The following is a 24,491-nucleotide window of genomic DNA, read 5'->3' on the forward strand; positions in this document are numbered from 1 at the left end:
CAGCATAGCAAGGGTGCCAATCAATCAGTCATAAACATGTGGTGCAGCAGGACTGATGCATACATGCCGACCTCAGTCCTGGCTATGCCTCTGCTGAATATCTTTGTCTCCTCCCAGCACATTCAGAATAAAGTTCAACCTTTCATCAACACATGACAAGTGTTGTTGATCTGATGGACGTCTATCTTGTCAATTTCATCTTCTGTCACTCTCCTCCTTTCCCCACATAAAAGCACATGTTTTAAATCAGTTCACACTGAACATTTTATTTCAAGCTATCACCCTACCACGGGGTCTTTGCATAAACTCTTCCCACTTCTTAGCAAGTCTGTCCTCTTCTTTTTAACCAGGAAACTTACATATCCTTCCAAAATCACCTAAGTTATCATTTTCTTTTGGTAGACTTTTCCCACCATCACTGACTCCATTAGATGAGGTGATTCTGTATCATCCTCTGCACAGCTCCATAAAGCCGTGTGCCACTGTGTTAAAATAAAATGTTTATTGTTCATCTCTCCCACTGAACTTTGAGCAACTTCAGGACACAGTGAGTCTTTTTTCTCTGCAGCTTTAGAGCTTAGTAAAGAGCGTGACACATAGCAGGTACTTAATATATATTTGTTACATAGATAAATCAATAAACAGTCCATGTTTCTGGCTTTTCCTGAGCACATCGCATAGATATTTACTTGCCCTGGTCACATTCTCAGAAACATGGTAAATAAGCAATTTTGAGCTCAAATGAAAATTGATGATGAGTTAGTATTATTTCCATTCTTCTCACCATTTACGTTTTCAACAATATTATCTTCTTGAGCCTCAAAACAATGAAAAAAAAACCCACAGAAGCATTATGCCATCCTCTATTTAAGAATGGAAATATTGAATATGGGAGAAGTTAAGAGATGCTTTCAGCCTGGATTTGAATTCAGTGTCTTTGTTATTTCCCTCAAAACTCTCATTATGTTACAAAATCTGAATGCCTTAATACAAAGAATGAATTGTGATTTCTGAGTGATAGCAAAGCAATTTGAAAAGGAGTTGAAAAATAAGGGACTATCAATAATAATAACAATAACAACAACAACAATAATAATAATGTCAACTTCCCAAATCACAGCACATATAACTTTCTTGTATGCCTTGGGGCTAAATTATGGCAAAACATTTTTTTCTGAGGCTAAACTCTTTCTGCTGAGTTTTCTCTGAAATTATTCTGTTTCCAAGATCTCTTGGTGGTGGTAGGTACATCAGGAAAAGTCTCTTTGGCATGTTTTTGAACCTCAATATGCATTATTTTCTTTTCCCTTAAGATTAAAATGTCAAATCTTTAGCCATGCCTACCTGAAATAAAGACTACTTTTTCCATCCTCCCTTGCAGCTACCTGTGTTCATAGGACCACTTTCTGGATGGTGGGATTAAGCAGAAGCAGTATGCATTGTTTTGGAAATATGGAGAACATGATCTTCTATTTCTGTCCTTCTTACTGCTGACTGGGATGTAGATGCAAAGCCTGATGCTTCAGCAGCTCTCTTAGAGCAAGAGTAGAAGTAACACACGGGGGTGGGGGGTGGCTAGAAAGCCGCTGAAGCTGAGTACCTGACATCAGGCACTCGTGATACCTGCTCTGGTCTGCCTATATCTGGAATTCCACATGAAAGGTAAACAGACTTCTATCTTACAAAGGCTACTGCTGTTTTGGATTTTCCATCTCTCATAGCCAAACCTAATTCTAACTAAATACATGTGGCATCTGGACCAACATACATTTGCTTTAACATATTATCTCCATTTTATCTTCCATTTTAATCTGCCTTCCATGCTTCTTCTCATCCTTTCTGCCTGGGCCCTGTACATATCATCCTTCACACTTTCAAACTGTTTCCATCTGTCTGTAGAAGGGCCTTGCTCCATTTTCACTTGGCTTAAGCTATGCCAGCCCCCTAGAACCTCCTGCCCTGATCCCCTCTAGGAAGAGAGAGGGACTCAACCATGTGACTCCATAGAATGTTAACTGTGAGAATAACTCCATAGAATGTTCTGCCTGTGTTATGGAAAAAAAATAAGCCATTATTATTGTCTTCAGTGTGCCAAACTGTATACTTTTACATGTTATCTCGTTTCATCTTCATAATAACTCTATGATATAGATATGCTCATCTCCACTGAACTGTGGTTTAGAGAAATTTAATTACTTTCCTCCGTTCTCATAATAAGTGAAAGCCAGATCCGGGATATGAGCCACATCTATCTGAGTCTGAAATGAATGAATTGCTGCCTCCCAAGATTATGAATTTCATAGATTTTCAAATTTGTAAAGACCAGTGGCCATGTCTTATTCACTACTGTCCCCCTTCCCTTACAAGGGGATCTTCTGCAGATTCTATATCTGCAAAATGTATACTGTTCCAACAGACCAAGGATGATTACTTGGTTGTACAGCCTTTTATGTTCAATCACCCAGCAAGGGAAGACCCTGCCAACACCCTCAGAGTCTCAGTGGGGCTCATGGTTTGGGCTGAGAGGCTCAGACGCTATAAGAGGGAGACAACAGGAAGTGATAACCCTCATATAGAGAACGACTTAAACAACCACTTAGAATTCTGGCTGAGAAGACACAAAGCAAGTCCAACTCCTACTACTTCCAGTCCACTCCAGTTTCAAGCACAGGAATGGAGAAGAGCTCGGAACAGTCTTCAGAGGATCCACAGTCATCCTGAGTATCTCCCATTCTCTCATAATGACAGCATGCATATAGCCACCTATCTATATATGTAAAATGCTGTAATGAAGAAGTAGCCACTCTGGGGACTTCCCTAGTGGTGCAGTGGTTACGAATCCTCCTGCCAATGCAGGAGACACGGGTTCAAGCCCTGGTTCGGGAAGATCCCACATGCCACGGAGCAACTAAGCCCATGTGCCACAACTACTGACTGAGCCTGCACTCTTGAGCCTGCGAGCCACCACTACTGAGCCCGCGTGCCTAAAGCCTGTGCTCCGCAACAAGAGAAGCCACCGCAGTGAGAAGCCCACGCACTGCAACAAAGAGTAGCCCCCGCTCACTGCAACTTGAGAGAGCCCGCACGCAGCGGTGAAGACCCAACACAGCCAAAAATAAAACTAATTAATTAATTTTTTTAAAAAAAGAAGTAGCCACTCTCTATGCATAATGAAACTAGAAGAAAATCTGGATGTAGGGATGCTGAACTCGCATGGGCTGGCTTTCTGTGCCAACATTGTGTGTGTGTGATGGTAAAGCAACAACATGGCAGCTAATCCGATGGTTAGAGGCACAGAACTTGCTATGAACCTCAGGGTTATGGGATGGCTTTTCTTCCCTGCCCTGGTCCCTCCTCTTCTTCCTCTCCTTCATCCCTGTGGAAAGCGCATTCCTGGATCTGCCGGTCCAGCTCGGAGAAGCTCCCTTCCTGGTCCGAGCTGCTGTCGGTACCATAGTCAATCTCCTCCAGGCAGGGAGGCTCATCATCCAGTTCTGAAGTGATGCTGCTGTTGCTGCTACATCTGCCACGAGTTCCCAGAAGACATGGAGAAGAAAGGAAAGAGAGGGAAGGAGGGAAGGAAAAAGGGGGGAAAGGGGGAGAAGGGAAGTAGAAACAAGGAGGTGAAGAGAAAGGAGGGGGAGAATAGAAAAGAAGTTACCCAAAGAAAGGAACATTTACAATTGGTTGGAAAAGGAGGGTGGAGGTTATCTTCACTGAGTTTTAATCTCAAGAGTCCCTGTTCCTTTCAACGTGCTGCATACATAGCAACCTGTGTTCTCAACCACTACCTCGAGATGGGGGAAGAAAATCTGTAAAATCTGTGGGCTCCCTTCTTCCTTGGCCAGAAGAGTCTGCATTTCTAAGTCCACTGGAAGATTTCCAATCACAGGATAGGGACAGCCTCATATATTTAACACTGTCAGGGTCCTTTAAGCTCAAAGTGAAAAATCAGAGACGGCTGTCATTGACTGAGAATGTCATGTCAGTTATGCCCAGGAAAGAGTGGGGATGGAATTCAGGTAGGTAAGAGTCCAAATCCCTAATGTTTCCCACTCTAACAGCACAATAAGTCATATTACATAGCTCCCCTTCACCATGGTGAATGCTTTATTAATTTAAAAAATTAATCCAGGTGGACATGAATGGAGAGAGTAAGTGGGAAAACAGTACTCTTTCTACCATGTTTGTACTCCCTCATCATCTCCCCTACCTCCCTCCAGTTTATTCACAAGTGGAAGATCACAGGGGTTGACCAATGAGAGACAAAAGGGGGCAACAGGAATGAACATCAAACCTGGACCATATATTGTGAGCAGGGGAAACTTCCTCCCAAGGAACTGTATATCTTTCTCATTTGCATGAGGTGCCTTCTTTCCCGAAGACTTCCTAATCACTCCCTACTTAGGACTTAACCAATTAGGATTAGCAGCGTGCTGGGTTTCTACTCTGTGATTTATAGAAGGCAAGCACTTCATAAATCAGGCAGAGCTGTTCATCCACCTGCCTCGCCATAAACAATAAAAATGGGTAATCAGCAGCGTGGTTACGTTTTAGCTTGGGACAGGAATCAGAGGCCAGTTTCTTAATCGTCCACTAACTGTTACGAGCTGCTCCATGCTCTTCAGGCTCTCAGTACCCTAAGCTGCAGGTCTGGTGGGACATAGCATGAATGGAAAGGAAAGAGGAGAAATATGAATCGTGATTCCACAGCACCACAGCATTAAATTGTTATATTTTACAGGCTGAATGGTGGGTGATAAAGCAGTTGAATAAAGGAAGGTAAGAGCTGCCCAGTCATAACACAAGCTCAAGTCAGCAAGAACACCAAGTGCCTTTGACTCCGCTGTCACCATGGTAGGTACTGAGGTGACCATGCTGTACAATGTCAAGAGCCTGAGTTTTTTTTTTTTTTTTTTTTTTTTGCCATATGCCGGCCTCTCACTGCTGTGGCCTCTCCCGCCGTGGAGCACAGGCTCCGGACCCACAGACCCAGCGGCCATGGCCCACGGGCCCAGTCGCTGCGCGGCACGTGGGATCCTCCCGGACCGGGCACGAACCCGTGCCCCCTGCATCAGCAGGCAGACTTCCAACCACTGCACCACCAGGGAAGCCCAAGAGCCTGAGTTTTAATCCTGACCAGGGGATCTTGGAATATCCCCTTCACCTCATATAATGACAATAATAATATCTCAAGAGTTGTTGTGAGGTTGTGAATACCGAATGAAAAAACACATGGATGCAATCTAGCAGAATGGACTGCAAAATAAAAGCAATCAACAAATTTTAACTCCACTTTATTGTGGATACCGAAAAAGATGGTGAAACATGGTGGGAAAAGTGAGCACGAACTGAGATAGGTTGTTTCACACCTGGGTTGCTGCAATCTCTATTGCAAAACCATCCAAATTGGCAATGCTAACAGTTTCTGTAAAACATAATTTTTACTATTCCATTTCAAATTCAGTAGCTTGAAAGAACTCGCCCTTGCTTATTAATGCAATGTGAGTATCGGTGAATGGGACATTCTTAAAGGGTCCAGTTGGCAGGAGTCCAGGAGTAAACAACAGGGTCAGTCTTCCCCTAATAAGGCCCTGCTTTCCCTTCACTGTAGAGCCTGCTCCAGTAACTCACAGATTTGGAACTTTCCTACTTACAGTCAAGTTGTCAGGCTGTTCTTGTTGTGACCATTCAAACGTACCAGGCTAAATGTGTTTCCAAGTCTTTATTCATACAAGCAATTTCCTATATCTAAAATCATCTTCCAACTCCTCAACATCCAACCAAATAAGACAGATCAATTTTAAAAGCTCGTCTTAATTTCCACCAAATGACTGTTTTGATAACTCTATCTCTTATTGAAATTTCTTCCCTAAATATAAATCTTCACATATTCATTTAATTTGCTTTGATCCTTAATAGTGTTTATAGTCTTATATTGTAAATAAGGCCCATGCATCTGTCTGATTCATATTTATATTATTGTATAGAACATCTAGAATGTGTGGAGAATATAGTAGAAATCAATCAATCAATCAATCAGCCAATCAATAAACTGTTCCCTGTGTAAATCACATACACCCACTGGCTTTAGCAAGGCAGCTCTAGAGTGTAGGAAGCAGGGCACCCTCTCTGGCTTCCAAAAGGCAGCAGAAAAATGTCTTGACTGTGCACGCCCGTGGGTTTCAGCAATGCAGCAGTAGAGTGTGTTGCTCGTGTGTATGTGCTGAAGTTAGGCTGGGAGTGGGAGAATGCCTGGACCACTCTCACATGCTAGCCCCAGCCAGGGAGCAGGAGAGTGTTGCAACTGCCTGTGTTCTCTGGCTGTTCTCCTGTGTTCTCTGGCTTCAGCAGGGTGGGGGATAGCGCCATGACCACTTGTCCCTGTCCATCTTAGCAAGGCAGCAGGAGGGTGATGCTTCTAAGCTTAACTGCCTGTGCTAGCAGGGTATGTGGAGAGGGCAGTAATGGCATCTGCCAGCACCTCCATCTCTGGGGTGAGTTTCAACTGACCACTGTTCCTCCAGCACATGCTTTTAGATTAGCAAATGGGTCTCTTTCTCATATACTCTAGGCATATTTCAAGCTGCTATTTTTTCTCTGGGTCTCAGGGTGGGTAAGACCATATGTGAGCCCTTTAAAAGGGAAGGTTCAGATTCCTATAGCACTATGGGTCCCTTAGACATAAGCCCTGTTGGTTTTCTAAGCCAGACCTTTTAAGGGCTTGTGTCTCTGGTGTAGATCCCAGGTGATGTGTACATGTGGAGCACCAACCCCTCACTCCTCCTGTAGCAACACTGGACTGATGAGATCCCCTCCTTATTGTGTGTTGCCATGCTGCTGGTCAGGGAGAGCTCTTGCCAAGACTCTGTCTCAAACTTCCCTGCCCTTCTTGATGTGGTCCTTTAATCTTTTGTTGTGGTGAAGCAGGTCATCTAGTTTTCAAATCTTTTTCAGAGAGAAATGATCCATATATAGCTATAGATTTGGTGTGTCCATGAGAGGACGTGGGTTCAGAATCTTCCTATCCTGCCATGTTGGTCTCCCATTCAAAAGTTTTATATATGAATTAAACCATAATTATCATGTCAGTACATTTTAATAATTTTAAACAAATATCATTTCCTTTGTCATTCATATTTATAAATAAATGTAAAGTAAAATATAAAATTAATACATAATATACAATGTATAATATATTATTAAATTATATATTATACAGATTAATATGTTACATATTTATATGTTATGTACATTTACATATATTTTTTATAAATTAAGAAGGCTTACAATAGTTTAATTGTATCTCTCACTTATTTGCCCAAATGTGTAGGAATTCTGATGAGTTAGAGAATCAAAATGCATATTCAGGGACTCCCACTTCTGGAGAGATACAGAACTATTTCTCCCTTTTCCTCTTCATAGTTCTCCCTGGATATTATATATTAAAGAAACGTAAGGAAACATGGATGAAATATGGAGAGAAGAAGCCAGACCAGATCGGGACCTAATGGCCAATATGGTGGTATGTTCCCTGGGTTTTCTTTTGGCCTCATGTTCTCTAGTCTTGGAGCTGGAGAAGCTGACCGCCTGGAATTGCTAATAAGTGCAGACAGAAAGTCCCTAATAAGAGTTTGTTCTCTTTATCCAAATGATGAGACAAGGAGCAACCTCACAAAAAAAGACAAGTTTTAAATTATCATAGCTCTATTCCAACCAAACCCCACAGACAAAACAGTAGTCCTACCCTCATTTTGCCAACAGAAGCGTGGTGAACCTAGATTTTTACTCTCATAAGACCTAATTGTGATGTACGAAATCCCCTTCTTTCCCTCATGCTAAGGAAGCATCAGGGAAGGCAGAATAGAGCCTGAACTTTCATCTCCAATGTACAATAATGAGGTCTCCTACCCATTGATACCAGTGGGGACCATGTAGGGAGCCTGGACTTCCAAACACAACTCTTGGTAACAAGATGACTCCTTACCAGTTTTTGTGGAGACCAATAACAAGGTACCCGTGCTGCTTCCACCCAGAGCAGTACTAGTGAAGGCCTAGCAGGAAGCTAAAACACTTACCAATGCCCAGCAGTAACAAGGAGCCCTCAGCACCATGGGTGTCAACAGAGCTCAATAGGGAGGCTAGACTTTCACCCACATGTGGCAGTAACAAGATTCCTTCTTCTCCTGTCTGAGTGGTGTCATAGAAGCCCAGTTCAAACAGAAGATTTTAATAAGACCCATATCTCATAGTATATTATCCAAAATGTTCAGATTTCAATAGATAATCACTCATTTTACCAAGAACCAAGGCAATTGATAGATGCCAACAGCAAATTCACACAGATGTTAGAATTATCTGAGAAGGATTTGAAAGCAGACACCATGTAAGTGTTCCACTGAGTAATTATGGACACACATGACAAAAATAATTGAACGTCTCAATAAAGAAATGGAAAATCTCAGCAAAAAAATAAGGAGTATAAAGAAGAATCAAAGGAAACTGTAGAAGTGAGAAATACAATAACGGAAATATAAAACTTGACAAAGAAACAGAAAGTCTCAACAAGGAAACAGAACATATAAAGAGGAGCCAAATGGAAAGTTTAGAACTAATAAATACAAAAAAAATCTAAATAAAAAATTCAATGGGTGGGCTCAACAGCAGAATGAAAGGAACATGGGAAAGAATCAGTGAACTTGAAAACAGAACAACAGAAATTATTCAGTCTGAATAACAGAGTGAAAATAGATTAAAACAATGAACAGAACATCAAGACCCTGTGGGATTATAACAAAAGATCTAATATTCATTTCAGCAGAGTCTGAAAAGAAGAGAACCTGAAAAAGTATTCAAAGAAGTAATGGCTGAAAATGCCTTAAACGTTGCAAAAGACATTAATCTACAAATACAATAAGCTGAGCAAATCCCAAATAGCTAAACCCAAGGAAACCTAACCAGACAGATAATAACAAGCTTTCTGAAAACTAAAGACAAATTAAAAATCTTGAAACTGGTGTGAGTGAAACTTTAGGGTAACAGCACTATAGTGGAAAAATAATTCTACTGGCAGCAGAGATCTCATCAAAAACAATAGGGGCCATAATAAAATAGAACACCATTCTTCAAGTTTGAAAAAAAAAGAACTAGCAACCTAATACTCTAAATCCAGAAAAAACAGCCTTCAAGAATGAAGGGAAAATAAAGACATTCTTATAGGAAGTAAAATTTTCAGAATTTGTTGCCACCAGACCTACCTTAAAAGGATGGCTAAAGGAAATCCTCTAAAAACAAATTAGCTAATAAAATAAGCAATGCTGAAATATAAGAAAGGGAGAAAGAACAACAAAAGAGTAAAAATATAGATACAGACAATAGATTTTTCTTTTCCTCTTGAATTATTAAAATTATGTTTGAGAGTTGAATCAAAAATTATACAATTGTGTGTTATGCTTCATGTAAATATTTAAGCTAATTTTATAATAAATGAGAAGGTAAATGGATGTACAGGGAGGTAAGTTTTCTATACTTCGCTTGAACTGGTAAAAATGTGACACCAGTAGATTATAATAAGTTATGTATATAAAATGCAATACCTACAACATGGAAAAATATATACATAGAGATACACTCAAGATTTTATAAAGAAATAAAAATAGAATTCTAAAACAAATCCACTAACAAGGAGACAGGAAAAACAAAACAGAGATTAAAAAAGGGAGCGAGAACAAACAATAAAATGGAAGAGTTAGCCCTAACTTATCAATAACATTAAATGTTATATAATTGTCATATATACTAATTAAAAGAAAGATGGTCAGAGTGGATTAAAAAATGTAACCCAACTGTATGCTGTTCATAATAACTCACTTAAAATATAATGAATATGGTAGATATAAACTCAAAAGATGGAAAAGATATACCACGCAAATATTAATTGAAAGAAAGCAGGAGTGTCTATATTAACAATATCAGATAAAGCAGTAATTGGAGGAAAGGTAATAACCAGGGACATAGAGGGATACGATGATAAAAATGTTAATACATCAAAAAATCATAGCACTCTTGTACACGTATGTATCAAAGAACAGAACTGCAAATTATATGAAGCAAAAACTGATAGATCTGAAAGGAGAATTAGACAAAACTATAATTATAATTCAAGGTTTCAACGCTCCTTTCTCAACAGTTGATTAAACAACTAGACAGAAAAGCAGCCAAGACACTGAAGAGTTCAACAACACCATCAACCAACAACACAGAATTGACATTTATAGAATACTCCCCATCCATTAACAGCAGAATATGTATTATTTTCCAATGCTGATAAAATATATATCAAGACAGACCATATCTTGAGCCATAAGCAAGCTTCAACAAATTTAAAATAATTGAAACAATGCAGACTGTGTTCTCTGACCAAAGGAATCAAGCTGGAGATCCAAAACATAAAGATGAAAAGAACATTTCCAAACATTTGGAAAATAGATAAAAACACTTCTAAATAATTTAGGAGCTCAAAGAAGATGTTTTAAGGGAAAGAAAAACATACATTGAACTTAATGCAAATGAGATATAACATACCAAAATTTGTGGCACACAGATAAAGCCATGGTGAGAGGAAAAGTTATAGCAATAAAATGCTTACCTTAGAAAAATCTGAAATCATAAATCTAAACTACATCTCAAGAAAGTAGAAAAATAAGAGCAAAATAATCCCAGAGGAAGTAAAAGAAAGGAAACAATAAAGGGCAGAAACCAATGTAACTGAAACAGAAAAACAACAGAGAACACCAATGAAACGAGGAGCTGACTGTTTGAAAAGATCTATACCAAGACCAACCCCTAACTATACTGAAAAAGAAAAAAAGAAGAAAGGCACTGATTACCAATATCAGGAATAAAAGAGGAACTATAGATTATAGACTCTGCAAGTATCAAAATGATAAGGTGATGCCACACACAGAAAAACTCTACACACATAAATTTGACAATTTATATGATATGGATCAATTCCTCCAAAAGCAAAAACTACCACAATTATAGATAATTTGAATAGCCCTATAGCTAGTAAAGAAATTGAATTCATAGTTTAACACATCTTGAAAAAGAATTTTCCAGACCCAGATATTTTCACTGCAGAATTCTATGTGATTAAAGAAGAATTAACACCAATTCTATTCACTCTCCTTCAGAAAATAAAAGAGAAGGGAAGACTTTCCATTCACATTATGAGTCAAGTATTATTCTAATATTAAGGCCAGACAAAGATAGTAAAAAGGAGGATAACTACAGACTAATATCTCTCATGAATATAAATGTAACATTCATAACAAACTATTAGCAAATTGAATTCACTATTCTATAAAAAGAACTATACACCCTGACCAAGTGGAGTTAACTCCAGGAAAGTAAGATTGGTTCAATATTTAAAAAAATAATCAGTGTAATCCACTATATTTACAAGCTAATGAAGAGAAATCATATGACCATATAAATTATGCAAAAAATATATTTGACAAAATTAACACCCATTAAAGACAAAACCTCTCAGATAAGATAGTAATAGAAGGAGACTTCCTCTTATATATATGAAATAAAGCAGCAGAAACAGACACCCATAAACTTGAAACCCTATGACAATCTGGAAAAGACTGTAGAATAAGTATGTTTACAATGATTAAGAAATTAGAATAAGTTCTGGATGCATAATAAAAGATAAGGTACCTTTGATAAAGAAAAGATGAATTTGAAAATTAAACCGTTTCTCTCTAAAAGTAAAAAAAAAAAAGATACAATAAACAGCTCAATGGAACAGTTAAATGGCACAAAAGACACAGCTAAATAGAGAATTAATAAACAATAAGAAATATGTCTAGAAGTAGAGAGGCAATATTCAAGAAGGTAATAGTTGAAAGGTGATAGTCTTCAAACTGAAGAAATACTCTGGCAAGCAGGAAAATTAAAAAAAATAGTCCATAATTAGATACATCAGGGTGGACACCAATAAAAAAAGAGAAATCTTAGAGAAATTGAGAGAGAAAAGACAAATTACCCTTAAATGAATGACATTTAGATCAACAGATTTCCCACTGAACAAAAAAATAGGGGAAACTAGGTGAAGGGAACTTTCTGTGCTATCTCTGCAACATTTCTGTGAATATAAAGTTATTCCAAATTTAAAGTTAATTTTAGAATGCTTAAAAAGTAATAATAATATTAAAGCTAGTCAGAAAAAAAAAAAGAATGAATGTCTTAAAGATGCTAAGGGAAAATAAATCCCGAACTAGAATTATATACTAAAATAAAAACAAAAAACTTTATTTTTCTTGAATGAGGGTGAAATAAATATGTTTTCCCCCAAATGGACCATCACTGAAAGGACTACTAAAATATATACTTCAGTAAGAAAGAAACTGAACTCATAAAAAGTAACAAAATCACAATAAATGATTTTGTTAAAAAATACTAAGTATGTTGGACAATTTGGAAAATATATTCCTATAGACTGAGAGGAGTCATATATAGACAGTGAGAATAGAGTGATTTAAAATATTCTCTGACCAAGAGAATGTAGGCAGAAGTGATTTTGCCACTTTCCTCCGGAACTGCCCTAAGCAATCCTCCATGGGTTCTTTAAAAATATATACACATATGGGAATTCCCTGGCAGTCCAGTGGTTAGCACTCCAAGCTTCCACTGCAGGGGCACGGGTTCATTCCCTGGTTGGGGAACTAAGATCCCACATGTGGTGAGGTGCAGCCAAAAAAAAATACACACACACACACACACACACACACACACACATATGTATCATATACATCATATTATATATCATATATAATATATAAATAAATGTATATGCCATGAAATAATGATTTTAGTGGGAAAAATAATATTAAAATGTTTTAAATCTAAGATGATAAGAGAAAGGCTGGGAGGACAAAGAAAGGAAAAGAGGTAGAGAAAGAAACGAAACAGAGAAAAAAAGAAAGAGGAAGAGATTGGGATCGACAAACATACACTACTATGTATAACATAGATAACTAATGAGAACCTACTATATAGCACAGGGAACTCTACTCAGTGCTCTGTGATGACCTAAATGGGAAGGAAATCCAAAAACGAGGGGATATATGTATACGTATAGCTGATTCACTTCACTGTACAGCAGAAACCAACACAACATTGTAAAGCAACTGTACTCCAATAAAAATATTAAAAAATAAAAAAACTATACCCTACAATTTTATAACATAAAGTTACTAATAAAGGGTAAAAGTTAAAAAAAAAAGAAAAAGAAAAGAAAGAAGAGGGAGGAAGGAAGGAAGGAAGAAAAGGGAATGGATACAGAAGATAAACTGCTGGTGGCGGGTGTCCCTGGTCAGGGGACAGGGTTGCTATATATATCCTGCTACTACTCAGACCATCATCTTATGTCCTTTGAACAAAATTGCTCAAGTCTAAAAAAATACAATAAGATTGTCCTTGACACTCTTGCCAATCTACCCCATCTTGAAGGCAAAGCTTACATCTCACCTCTTCTTTGAAATCTTCTGCTGAGAAGAGTAGCAAACTGCCCTCCTTCTTTTACTTGTTCAAGCACTTAGCTTGACCATTCTCTTTTACATTTTATTTATATTGTTGTCTAATATTACTGTCAGTGTTAATAAGCAATTCCATGTGTGTTGACCTTCTACTAATTGCAAGACTGCTGGTTGCACTGCCTTCATGACCAGGACAGTGAGGAATACCTAATAGTTACCCAGCTGGCCCCATCTCATTAGCTGCTTGCTCATTCCAGGCAAGTCCACATACTCATAAAAAATGTCACCCTAATGTTAGCCCAGGAGACCAGAATAGCAAATATAGCCCTGGTGTCCAGGGAGAGCCTTCTTCTAAGGGCAGCATTCTACGTGGCAGAGGGCAGGTTCAAGTTCTAAAACAAAGCTGCCAATGTCATTAGGAGATGCTCTCTCTGCAGCTTTTGGATTCAGCTCTCACAGGACAAAATATATATATGGTAAGGCAGAGTAACAGTATTGTCAGCAATATTATGGTATCCATGATTCTCCCTTTTGGTCTTTCTAAATTCAAGAAGAAGACATCACCATATGCAAATTAAATCAAATATAAATAAAAGGAAATAACATTATGCAGAAATCAAACTCTGCATCCATTGATAGGGTGGTCCTTAATATCCAGATGTGGAAAATGTATGGAGAAAATATCTGAAAATTGATTTCATTTCCCCCTGAATGCTTTGATATCCTGTAAAAACACATTAAAAAGTCAAAAGAAAACATAGTCATACATATGAGTGGAGGTAAGAATACTGGTTTCAAAGACCAAGTGAGAAACAGGAATTTACCTTCTCTGAGCTTCATTGTCTTCATCTATAAAATGAGTATCTTACTAGCTTTCTTCTTGAAATGATATAAAGGAAGCAAATTTCCTAGCACAAGACCTGACACATAGTTACTCAACTGAATTTGTATTCCCCTTTCCTTTCCATGGTGTTGGAGATAAGGCACGAAAATATTTTTATTTTGGCAAGTTCATCATCTTTCATCCTCAAATACAACTCCATAAATGCAGCTTTTGAACACAGTTTCTGGGCAAAGCCAATAAGAAGATTCTACCCTTTGCAATTCTTCCAAGCCAGCCTGTACAGCAATTTGCAACTTTATGATGTGAAAAATAGAATTTCTTTGTTTTGATTTTTCATTTGTATATTTATTGAGATATGACGATCTTAATTAGTTCCGTTTTTTGTGTGTGTGTTTGTTTTCCTCATTAGTAAAGGCAGCTTTCTGTAGTGCAAAATAATTCTGCATGCTAATAGGGTGAATAAAACTTAGCCCGTGGCATTCCTTGAGGTTGATGCTGCTTAGAACGCAACTCTGTGGATTTTCTTTTCACTTGTTTTCTCTTTAAGTGCTGAGGTAATGCTTAGGACTTGGGTGAATGCCAGACCTCAAGAGGCAGCCGCCCACTGAGAAGCAATAGAACGCTCTTTAAATTCTAGACTCTCAGACTCATCCAACATGCTCTCCGCAGCCTACTTATCACCTATCTCACTCCTGAAAAAGCTGAGCCCTACCAAATGCCTCTTTGCAATGCAATGCAGCCCTGCTGCATCTTGGCTTTTATAGAAGAGAAGGAGTAAGTCTGAATTCCCAGGGGAGTATTTGGACATGTTGTTCACACCATGCTGTTCCTCTTTGACCTTTGGGAGCAAAGCTGTGTGAATGCTGTGTCCCACTGAGGAGGTACCAGCAGCCTATTAGACAACTCATAAATATCTAAAGACATACAAATTATTTCCACTATGAATATCTCACCATCATCACCCAAAACAATTAGCGTGGCTCCCTAGTGTTTCCTATTTGCCAAGTTCTTCACATCATCACAAAGTCTGTCACTGATTCAACACTTGTAAGAGGAAGGGCATAATTTATTATTTCCCTGGGTTTTTTTTTTTTTTTTTTTTTGTCTTGTTTTGAGTTAACTCCAGTAATGGAGCATTTCAAGTGTACAGAAAACAGCACTAGGCACTATTGGTAAAGGAAAAAAAAAAAAATCAATAACATTGTTAATCACCTACTATGTGTCAAGTGTTTTGCATTTGCTCTCATTTCATTTAAAACATAAAAAAACAAGTAAATCTATAGGGTGATATTATCATTCCTGTTTTACAGTTGGGAAAAGAGAGACCTTGGGTAGTTAATTTTCTCAGTATTTTAAAGTTATGCATGGCATAGAAGATGTATGATAATTAGACAAGACCAAGGGCTTCTGTATCCCAAATGAGTTGAGTGACTCAATTCATTCAACAAATATTGATGTATAAAACCTACTTTATCTGAGGAAGAACTGGAATGAAATTGTAATTCAGCAAAGTCATAAACTCTATCATGTGGTTTAGAGGTCTAAAAAAAGTCCAATGCCATGTTCACTCAAAAAACTATGGAAATAAATGTCCCACTTCTTTTTATTTAATGATTTTTAAATTAATTTTTAATTGAAGTATAGTTGATTGACAATGTTGTGTTAGTTTCCACTGTACAGCAAAGTGAATCAGCCATACATATACATATATCTACTCTCTTCTAGACTCCATTCCCATATAGGTCATTACAGAGCACCAAATAGAGTTTCCTGTGCTATACAGTAGGTTCTTATTAGTTACCTTTTATATATAGTAGTGTGTATATGTCAATTCCAATCTCCCAATGCATCCTCCCTTTTCCCCCTTGGTAACCATAAGTTTGTTTTCTACATCTGTGACTCAATTTCTGTTTTGTAAATAGGTTCATTTGTACCATTTTTTAGATTCTACATATAAGCTATATCATGATATTTGTCTTTCTCCATCTGACTTACTTCACTCAGTATGACAATCTCTAGGTCCATCCATGTTGCTGCAAATGGCATTATTTCATTCTTTTTCATGGCTGAGTAATATTCCATGGTATATATGTACCACATCTTCTTTATCCATTTCTCTGTTGATGGACATTTAGGTTGCTTCCATGTCCTGGCTATTGTAAATAGTGCTTCAATGAACATTGGGGTGCATGTATCCTTTTGAATTATGGTTTTCTCTGGATATATGCCCAGGAGTGGCATTGCTATATCATATGGTAGCTCTATATTTAGTTTTTCAAGGATTCTCCATACTGTTCTCCATAGTGGCTGTACCAATTTACAGTCCCACCAACAGTGTAGGAGGGTTCCCTTTTCTCCACACCCTCTCCAGCATTTACTGTCTGTAGATTTTTTTGATGATGGTCCTTCTAACTGGTGTGAGGTGATACCTCATTGTGGTTTTGATTTGCATTTCTCTAATAATTAGTGATGTTGAGCATCTTTTCATGTGACCTCTTGGCCATCATCCCACTTGTGATTGAACAAGTTAATCCATGACGGTGTAAGGATGTGGTCCAAATTCTTCATGAAAATAGAAATATAGAATAAAAGAGGGTTAGAGTGGGAGGGGGGAGTTAGTGAGAAAAGAATGAGAACAAAAGAGATGGGGAGGGGAAAGAGAATGAAAGAAGGAGAGAGAGAGAGAGGAGAGTTTAGTGAAACTTGTCCAACCAACTTGTCATCAAGAGCTTTAAGTTCTGATAACGTATATGATAAATGAGTTGACATAAGTGGCTTGAAGGCAAACGTATGTAAGTGTAAGATGCTGGTTTATTGTGGAGAATAGTCAATGACTAAAAAAATGGCAATTGTATGAGAGAAGATCTTTGAGTGTTCCATTAATGTTTCAGATATGTGCTGTGAATTATTTATCTAGTATAGCTGATGAAATACCACTGAGCCAAATCATAGTCACTTGCTGAGTCTTTCCCTCTAAAAATGCACTGGGTGGTTATAGAATTGGGGTCTGGGTTACAAGGTTGGCTATACTCTGTGGCTAAGGGACCTAAAGAAGTTAACTAATAACTACTTCACAACTAATCCAAATAAGGATCTAAATAAGGATCATGATGACCTACTCGATGCCAAATGACCAGACAGGGTGTTTTAGGGCAAGTCAGTTTGTCACTTTAGAAATGAATGATGATGGTCTTGCCCAGGCTACCACTATTATAGTGTCCAAAAGATACCCTTTCCAAAGCCAGAAAGATACAATGTCTGCTTCCCACCATTCTCACCATGTTTTCTCACTGAAATTCTATTCTATTAAATATCTATGGGTCATTACTCTCTGGCTACAGCATAATTGGGTACAGGTAAAATACTTTACCGTTTGATACAGTCCCTCCAACAGTGGAACACATAGTACAAGATAAGTTTCAATGGATCAAAAACAAAAACAAAAGCATTTTAGAATTAAGAGATACACACTACCATATATAAAATAGATAACCAACACATACTAACTGCATAGCACAGGGAACTGTACACAATATTTTGTAATAACCTAAAAGGGGAGAGAATCTGAAGTGTATATATATATATATATATATATATACATAAAACTATATATATGACTGAATATATATGTGTTATGTATCTGAAACTAACACTATATTGTAAATCAACTATACTTCAATGAAAACAAAAACACTTTACAGTGACACCAAAAAAACTGTGGTTGTGTCTCACTCAACTTCACTGCTGTAAAACTCATCATCTTTCAAAAACATGTAAAAGAACAATTCCTCATTGTCTGCAAAGAAATCAAAGCACCTGAGAGAAGTATCAATACATGTTTGTTGAAAACACTTAGATTTTTGGTTAACTTTTGTTCCACCTTTCCATGCTAAGTGGTATCACCACTCCAGTTTTATATTAAAAGGACTTTCCTTTCTTATATACTTTAAAACCATGAAGAAATAAACTTCGTTACTACGTATAAAGTAAGCAACAAAAAGAGAACTGCGTTATGAGAAAGGTCAGGAGTGATTTCTCAGCGACAGCAAAACAAATTAAGGCAATTTAAAATATGGACATAGGTTTTTTGATGACGGCCATTCTGACCGGTGTGAGATGATATCTCATTGTAGTTTTGATTTGCATTTCTCTAATGATTAATGATGTTGAGCATTCTTTCATGTGTTTGTTGGCAATCTGTATATATTCTTTGCAGAAATGTCTATTTAGATCTTTTGCCCATTTTTAGATTGCGTTGTTTGTTTTTTTGATATTGAGCTGCGTGAGCTGTTTGTAAATTTTGGAGATTAATCCTTTGTCAGTTGCTTGGGAATGTAAAATGATACAGCCACTATGGAGAACAATACGGAGGTTCCTTAAAAAACTAAAAATAGAACTACCATACGACCCAGCAATCCCACTACTGGGCATATACCCTGAGAAAACCATAATTCAAAAAGAGTCATGGGGCTTCCCTGGTGGTGCAGTGGTTAAGAATTTGCCTGCTAATGCAGGGGACACGGGTTCGAGCCCTGGTCTGGGAGGATCCCACATGCCGCAGAGCAACTAGGCCCATGAGCCACAACTACTGAGCCTGCGCGTCTGGAGCCTGTGCTCCGCAACAAGAGAGGCCACGATAGTGAGAGGCCTGCGCACAGCGATGAAGAGTGGCCCCCGCTTGCCACAACTAGAGAAAGCCCTCGCACAGAAACTAAGACCCAACACAGCAAAATAAATAAATAAATAAATAAATAAATAAATGAGGCAGAAGGAAATAACTGCCCTTAAAAAAAAAAACAAAAAACAGTCATGTACCAAAATGTTCATTGCAGCTCTATTTACAATAGCCCGGAGATGGAAACAACCTAAGTGTCCATCAACAGATGAATGGATAAAGAAGATGTGGCACATATATATGATGAAATAGTACTCATCCATAAAAAGAAACGAAATTGAGTTATTTGTAGTGAGGTGGTTAGACCTAGCATCTCTCATACAGAGTGAAGTAAGTCAGAAAGAGAAAAACAAATACCGTATGCTAACACATATATATGGAATTTAAAAGAAAAAGGGTTCTGAAGAACCTACGGGCAGGACAGGAATAAAGACACAGACTTACTAGAGAATGCACTTGAGGATATGGGGAGGGGGAAGGGTAAGCTGTGACAAAGTGAGAGAGTGGCATGGACATATATACACTACCAAACGTAAGGTAGATAGCTAGTGGGAAGCAGCCGCATAGCACAGGGAGATCAGCTCGGTGGTTTGTGACCACCTAGAGGGGTGGGATAGGGAGGGTGGGAGGGAGGGAGACGCAAGAGGGAAGAGATATGGGAACATATGTATGTGTATAACGGATTCACTTTGTTATAAAGCAGAAACTAACACACCATTGTAAAGCAATTACACTCCAATAAAGATGTTAAAAAATAAATAAATAAAACATGGACATAAAGTTTTGATCCTTCAAAAAGTTAAAAGATAATCAATCTATGCATTTATTTTCTGACTCACAATTTACAGACATAGCTCCTTAAGTGCTGCTCTGCACTTATTTATTATAGAACTCTTAGTGTTATAAATGTTTATATATTAGTCTCACTCCAGGAATGAAAACCATCTATTGCTCAGCCAATGAATGTAACATGACAGCCTGTGCTTTCCTTATTTCAAAAAGTATTCATTTTTTAACTCCTCCACAGTTTTCTCTTTCTGACATGATTTTATGTTCTGGTGAACGGTTTTGACTCATAATGGCTCACAAAAGACATGCAAATAATAGTGCTGGAGGTGCAGACAGTGAATGCTAGTTTGAGGCCATGAGCACATTTAAGGAATTGAAGGGTAAGCAAACTGCTGGTCAATGTCCAAAGCCAATTGGTGTCCCCATGGAGGTCACTGAGCAAATCTCCTTTTACTAGGATTTAGAACCACCGCACTCTCTCCCATCCCCAGGAAATTCATTTTGTATCTAGAACTTCTTTGGTTAGCATCCTCTCTCCCCAAATTGTTGACATCTATAAGCTGATGGAACTTACAAAGAACCAACAGTTTGAATTTCAGCATTAATATTATCTTTCAAATGTAAATATATGTTTAATTTTAGCTCTATATTTTAGATGGATGGGTGAGTGCGTATTTTGGTTTTGTTTGTTTGTTTTTGTTTTGACAGAGAGTTTCACTCTCCTGAATGTTTAGTTTCCGCTGAACAGCCCAGTCCCTTTTGATGAGGTAGCCCCAAAGTGACCGGCCACTGGCAGTAGAATGGGTCATGGTCCATGATGCTGCCTTCCCCCTGCTGGCCCCAGGGACTGAAGTTCTGTACCTTCTTGGGCCCAAAGAAAAATCATTCAGCTTTCCCAAATCTGGAGGTTCTCACAAAGATGTGTCCTATCTTTGGCATGTAGAGGCAATGGGAGTGGTGAAAGTTTGCAGCCCTAAACTCTTCTTCTTTATTACATTTCCTTCCCATTTTTCCCCGCGGGTTTAGAGTAAATGCAAGCTTGCTGGGGTTTATACACATCCTTGTGAATCTATGTCTCTCTGTTGAGATCCCTTTATCCTGAAGGGAGGAATGTTTTCTTTCTTTTTTTTTCCCCCATTCATGCTAACTCACTTGGAGATTTATGAAAGTCCTCTGATATTATAAAGAGCTTCGTAAAACTCACTGTATCTTGTGAGGTACCTACTCTAAATTATGTGATCTGTAGCTAGAAGAATCTGCGGTGGTTGCCTGGAACAATGACAGGGAATTAAAAGGAAATGAAACAGCAGTTGTAAAGTACAATGTCAGGAACTCATTTCCATAGGGACTGTGTTCGAATGACTTGTATAGCTGTGATTCACGTTGTAGTCTCATTTCCACAAACACTTGCCCATCTCCAGACACAGAATGCCTGGACATATTAGGAATTAAAAACCTAATAGTAGAACACAGCAGAATACAGCTCGAGGGAGATGCTTAAACGACTATTGGAGGAGCAGATCATAACTGAACCAAAGGTACAGTGAAGGTGAAGTTTGAGGTCAGGTAGGTGACTTTAAGTGGTTAGGTAGGAAAGTGTTAAAGGAGGTTTTTCAATCACATTACAATATATAAATGTGTCAAATTAACATGTATGCCTTAAATTTGCACAACATCATATGTCAAAGATAGTTCAAAAAAAGGCTGAGATTTATGGTTCAAATGATGGAAATATTTAAAAGTAAGAACCAAGATAGATAGATAGATAGATAGACAGACATATAGCTACACATGTATACTTTCCACAGATGTAACTTTTAATTTCTATTTATTTCAATAAATTATTTTATGCAGCAGGATCTTCACATAAAGTTTAATTTAAATTGACTTAATACCAGTATCATTTTTAATTTAATTAATTTTGTATTTTTTTAAACTTTTTTCATTTAAAAAAATTATTTTTAATTTTTTTTGAATTTTATTTTTTTATGAAGCAAGCTCCTATTAGTTATCCATTTTATACACATCAGTGTATACATGTCAATCCCAATTTCCCAATTCATCCCACCACCACCACCCCCTGCCACTTTCCCCTGCTTGGTGTCGATACATTTGTTCTCTATATCTTTGTCTCTATTTCTGCCCTGCAAACCGGATCATCCGTACAATTGTTCTAGGTTCCACATATATGAGCTAATATATGATATTTGTTTTTCTCTTTCTGACTTACTTCACTCTGTATGACAGTCTCTAGATCCATACAAATCTCTACAAATGACCCAATTTCGTTCCTTTTTATGGCTGAGTAATATTCCATTGTATATATGGACCACATCTTCCTTATCCATTAGTCTGTCGATGGGCATTTAGGTTGCTTCCATGACCTGGCTATTGTAAATAGTGCTGAAACAAACATTGGGGTGCATGTATCTTTTTGACTTACGGTTTTCTCAGGGTATATGCCCAGTAGTGGGATTGCTGGGCCATATGATAATTCTATTTTTAGTTTTTTAAGGAACCTCCATACTGTTCTCCATAGTGGCTGTATCAATTTACATTCCCACCAACAGTGCAAGAGGGTTTCCCTTTTCTCCACACCCTCTCCAGCATTTGATGCTTGTACATTTTCTGATGATGCTCATTCTAACTGGTGTGAGGTGTTACCTCATTGTAGTTTTGATTTGCACTTCTCTGATACTTAGTGATGTTGAGCAGCTTTTCATGTGTTTCTTGGCCATCTGTTTGTCTTCTTTGGAGAAATGTCTATTTAGGTCTTCTGCCCATTTTTGGATTGGGTGGTTTGTTTTTTCAATATTGAGCTACATGAGCTGTTTATATACATATATTGGAGATTAATTCTTTGTCTGTTGATTCATTTGCAAATATTTTCTCCCATTTTGAGGGTTGTCTTTTCATCTTGTTTGTAGCTTCCTTTGCTTTGAAAAAGCTTTTAAGTTTCATTAGGTCCCATTTGTTTTTGTTTTTATTTCCATTACTCTAGCAGGTGGATCAAAAAAGATCTTGCTGTTATGTATGTCAAAGAGTGTACTTCCTATGTTTTCCTCTAAGAGTTTTACAGTGTCTGGTCTTACATTTAGGTCTCTAATCCATTCTGAGTTTATTTTTGTGTATGGTGTTAGGGAGTGTTCTAATTTCATTCTTTTACATTTAGCAGTCCAGTTTTCCCAGCATCATTTATTGAAGAGACTGTCTTTTCTCCATTGTCTAGCCTTGCCTCCATTGTCATAGATTAGTTGACCATAGGTGCATGGGTTTATTTCTGGGCTTTCTATCCTCTTCCATTGATCTATATTTCTGTTTTTGTGCCAGTACCACATTGTCTTGATTACTGCAGCTTTAAAGTATAGTTTGAAGTCAGGGAGTCTGATCCTCTAGCTCTGTTTTTTTTTCCCTCAAGATGGGTAAAATACAAATTTTAAGATTTTTTGTTCTAGTTCTGTAAAAATTGCATTGGGTAATTTGATAGGGAATGCATTGAAACTGTAGATTGCTTTGGGTAGTAGAGTCATTTTCACAATATTGATTCTTCCAATCCAAGAACATGGTATATCTCTCCAGCTTTTTGTATCATCTTTAATTTCTTTCATCAGTGTCTTATACTTTTCTGCATACAGGTCTTTTGTCTCCCAAGGTAGGTTTATTCCTAGGTATCTTATTCTTTTTGTTGCAATGGTAAATGAGAGGGTTTCCTTAATTTCTATTTCAGATTTTTCATCATTAGTGTATAGGAATGCAAGAGATTTCTGAGCATTTATTTTGTATCTTGCAACTTTACCTGATTCATTGATTAGCTCTAGTAGTTTTCTGGTGGCATCTTTAGGATTCTCTATGTATAGGATCATGTCATCTGCAAACAGTGACAGTTTTACTTCTTCTTTTCCAATTTGGATTTACTTTATTTCTTTTTCTTCTCTGACTGCTGTGGCTAGCACTTCCAAAACTATGCTGAATAATAGTGGTGAGAGTGGACAACCTTGTCTTGTTTGTGATCTTAGAGGAAATGGTTTCAGTTTTTCACCATTAGGAATGATGTTTGTTGTGGGTTTGTCATACACGGCCTTTATTATGCTGAGGTAGTTTCCCTCTGTGCCCACTTTCTGGAGAGTTTTTATTATAAATGGGTGTTGAATTTTTTCAAAAGCTTTTTCTGCATCTATTGAGATGATCATAGGGATTTTATTCTTCAATTTGTTAATATGGTGTATCACATTGACTGATTTGCATATATTGAAGGATCCTTGCATCCCTGGGATAAATCCCACTTGATCATGGTGTATGATCCTTTAAATGTGTTGTTGGATTCTATTTGATAGTATTTTGTTGAGGATTTTTGCATGTATATTAATCAGTGATATTGGTCTGTAATTTTCTTTTTTTGTAGTATCTTTTTCTGGTTTTGGTATCAGGGTGATGGTGGCCTCATAGAATGAGTTTGGGAGTGTTCTTTCCTCTGTAATTTTTTGGAAGAGTTTGAGAAGGATGGGTGTTAGCTCTTCTCTAAATGTTTGATAGAATTCAACTGTGAAGCCATCTGGTCCTGGACTTTTGTTTGTTGGAAGACTTTTAATCACAGTGTCAATTTCATTACTTGTGATTGGTCTGTTCATATTTTCTA

The 24,491-nt window shown here is 37.6% G+C and overlaps 1 protein-coding gene across 1 annotated transcript in view; it reads right to left on the minus strand.

Moving 5' to 3' along the window:
* Positions 1-3,318: 3,318 nt before the first annotated feature.
* The window catches only part of AGBL1 (AGBL carboxypeptidase 1), a 700,107-nt gene continuing 678,934 nt past the window's right edge, over positions 3,319-24,491 (minus strand). The window contains exon 23 of the mRNA XM_070045034.1: positions 3,319-3,523. Within this exon, the coding sequence (XP_069901135.1) occupies positions 3,319-3,523 (205 nt within the window). The remainder of the gene's footprint in view (positions 3,524-24,491) is intronic.

Source organism: Globicephala melas, chromosome 2 (genome assembly GCF_963455315.2).
Source record: "Globicephala melas chromosome 2, mGloMel1.2, whole genome shotgun sequence".
Classification (NCBI taxonomy): domain Eukaryota; kingdom Metazoa; phylum Chordata; class Mammalia; order Artiodactyla; family Delphinidae; genus Globicephala; species Globicephala melas.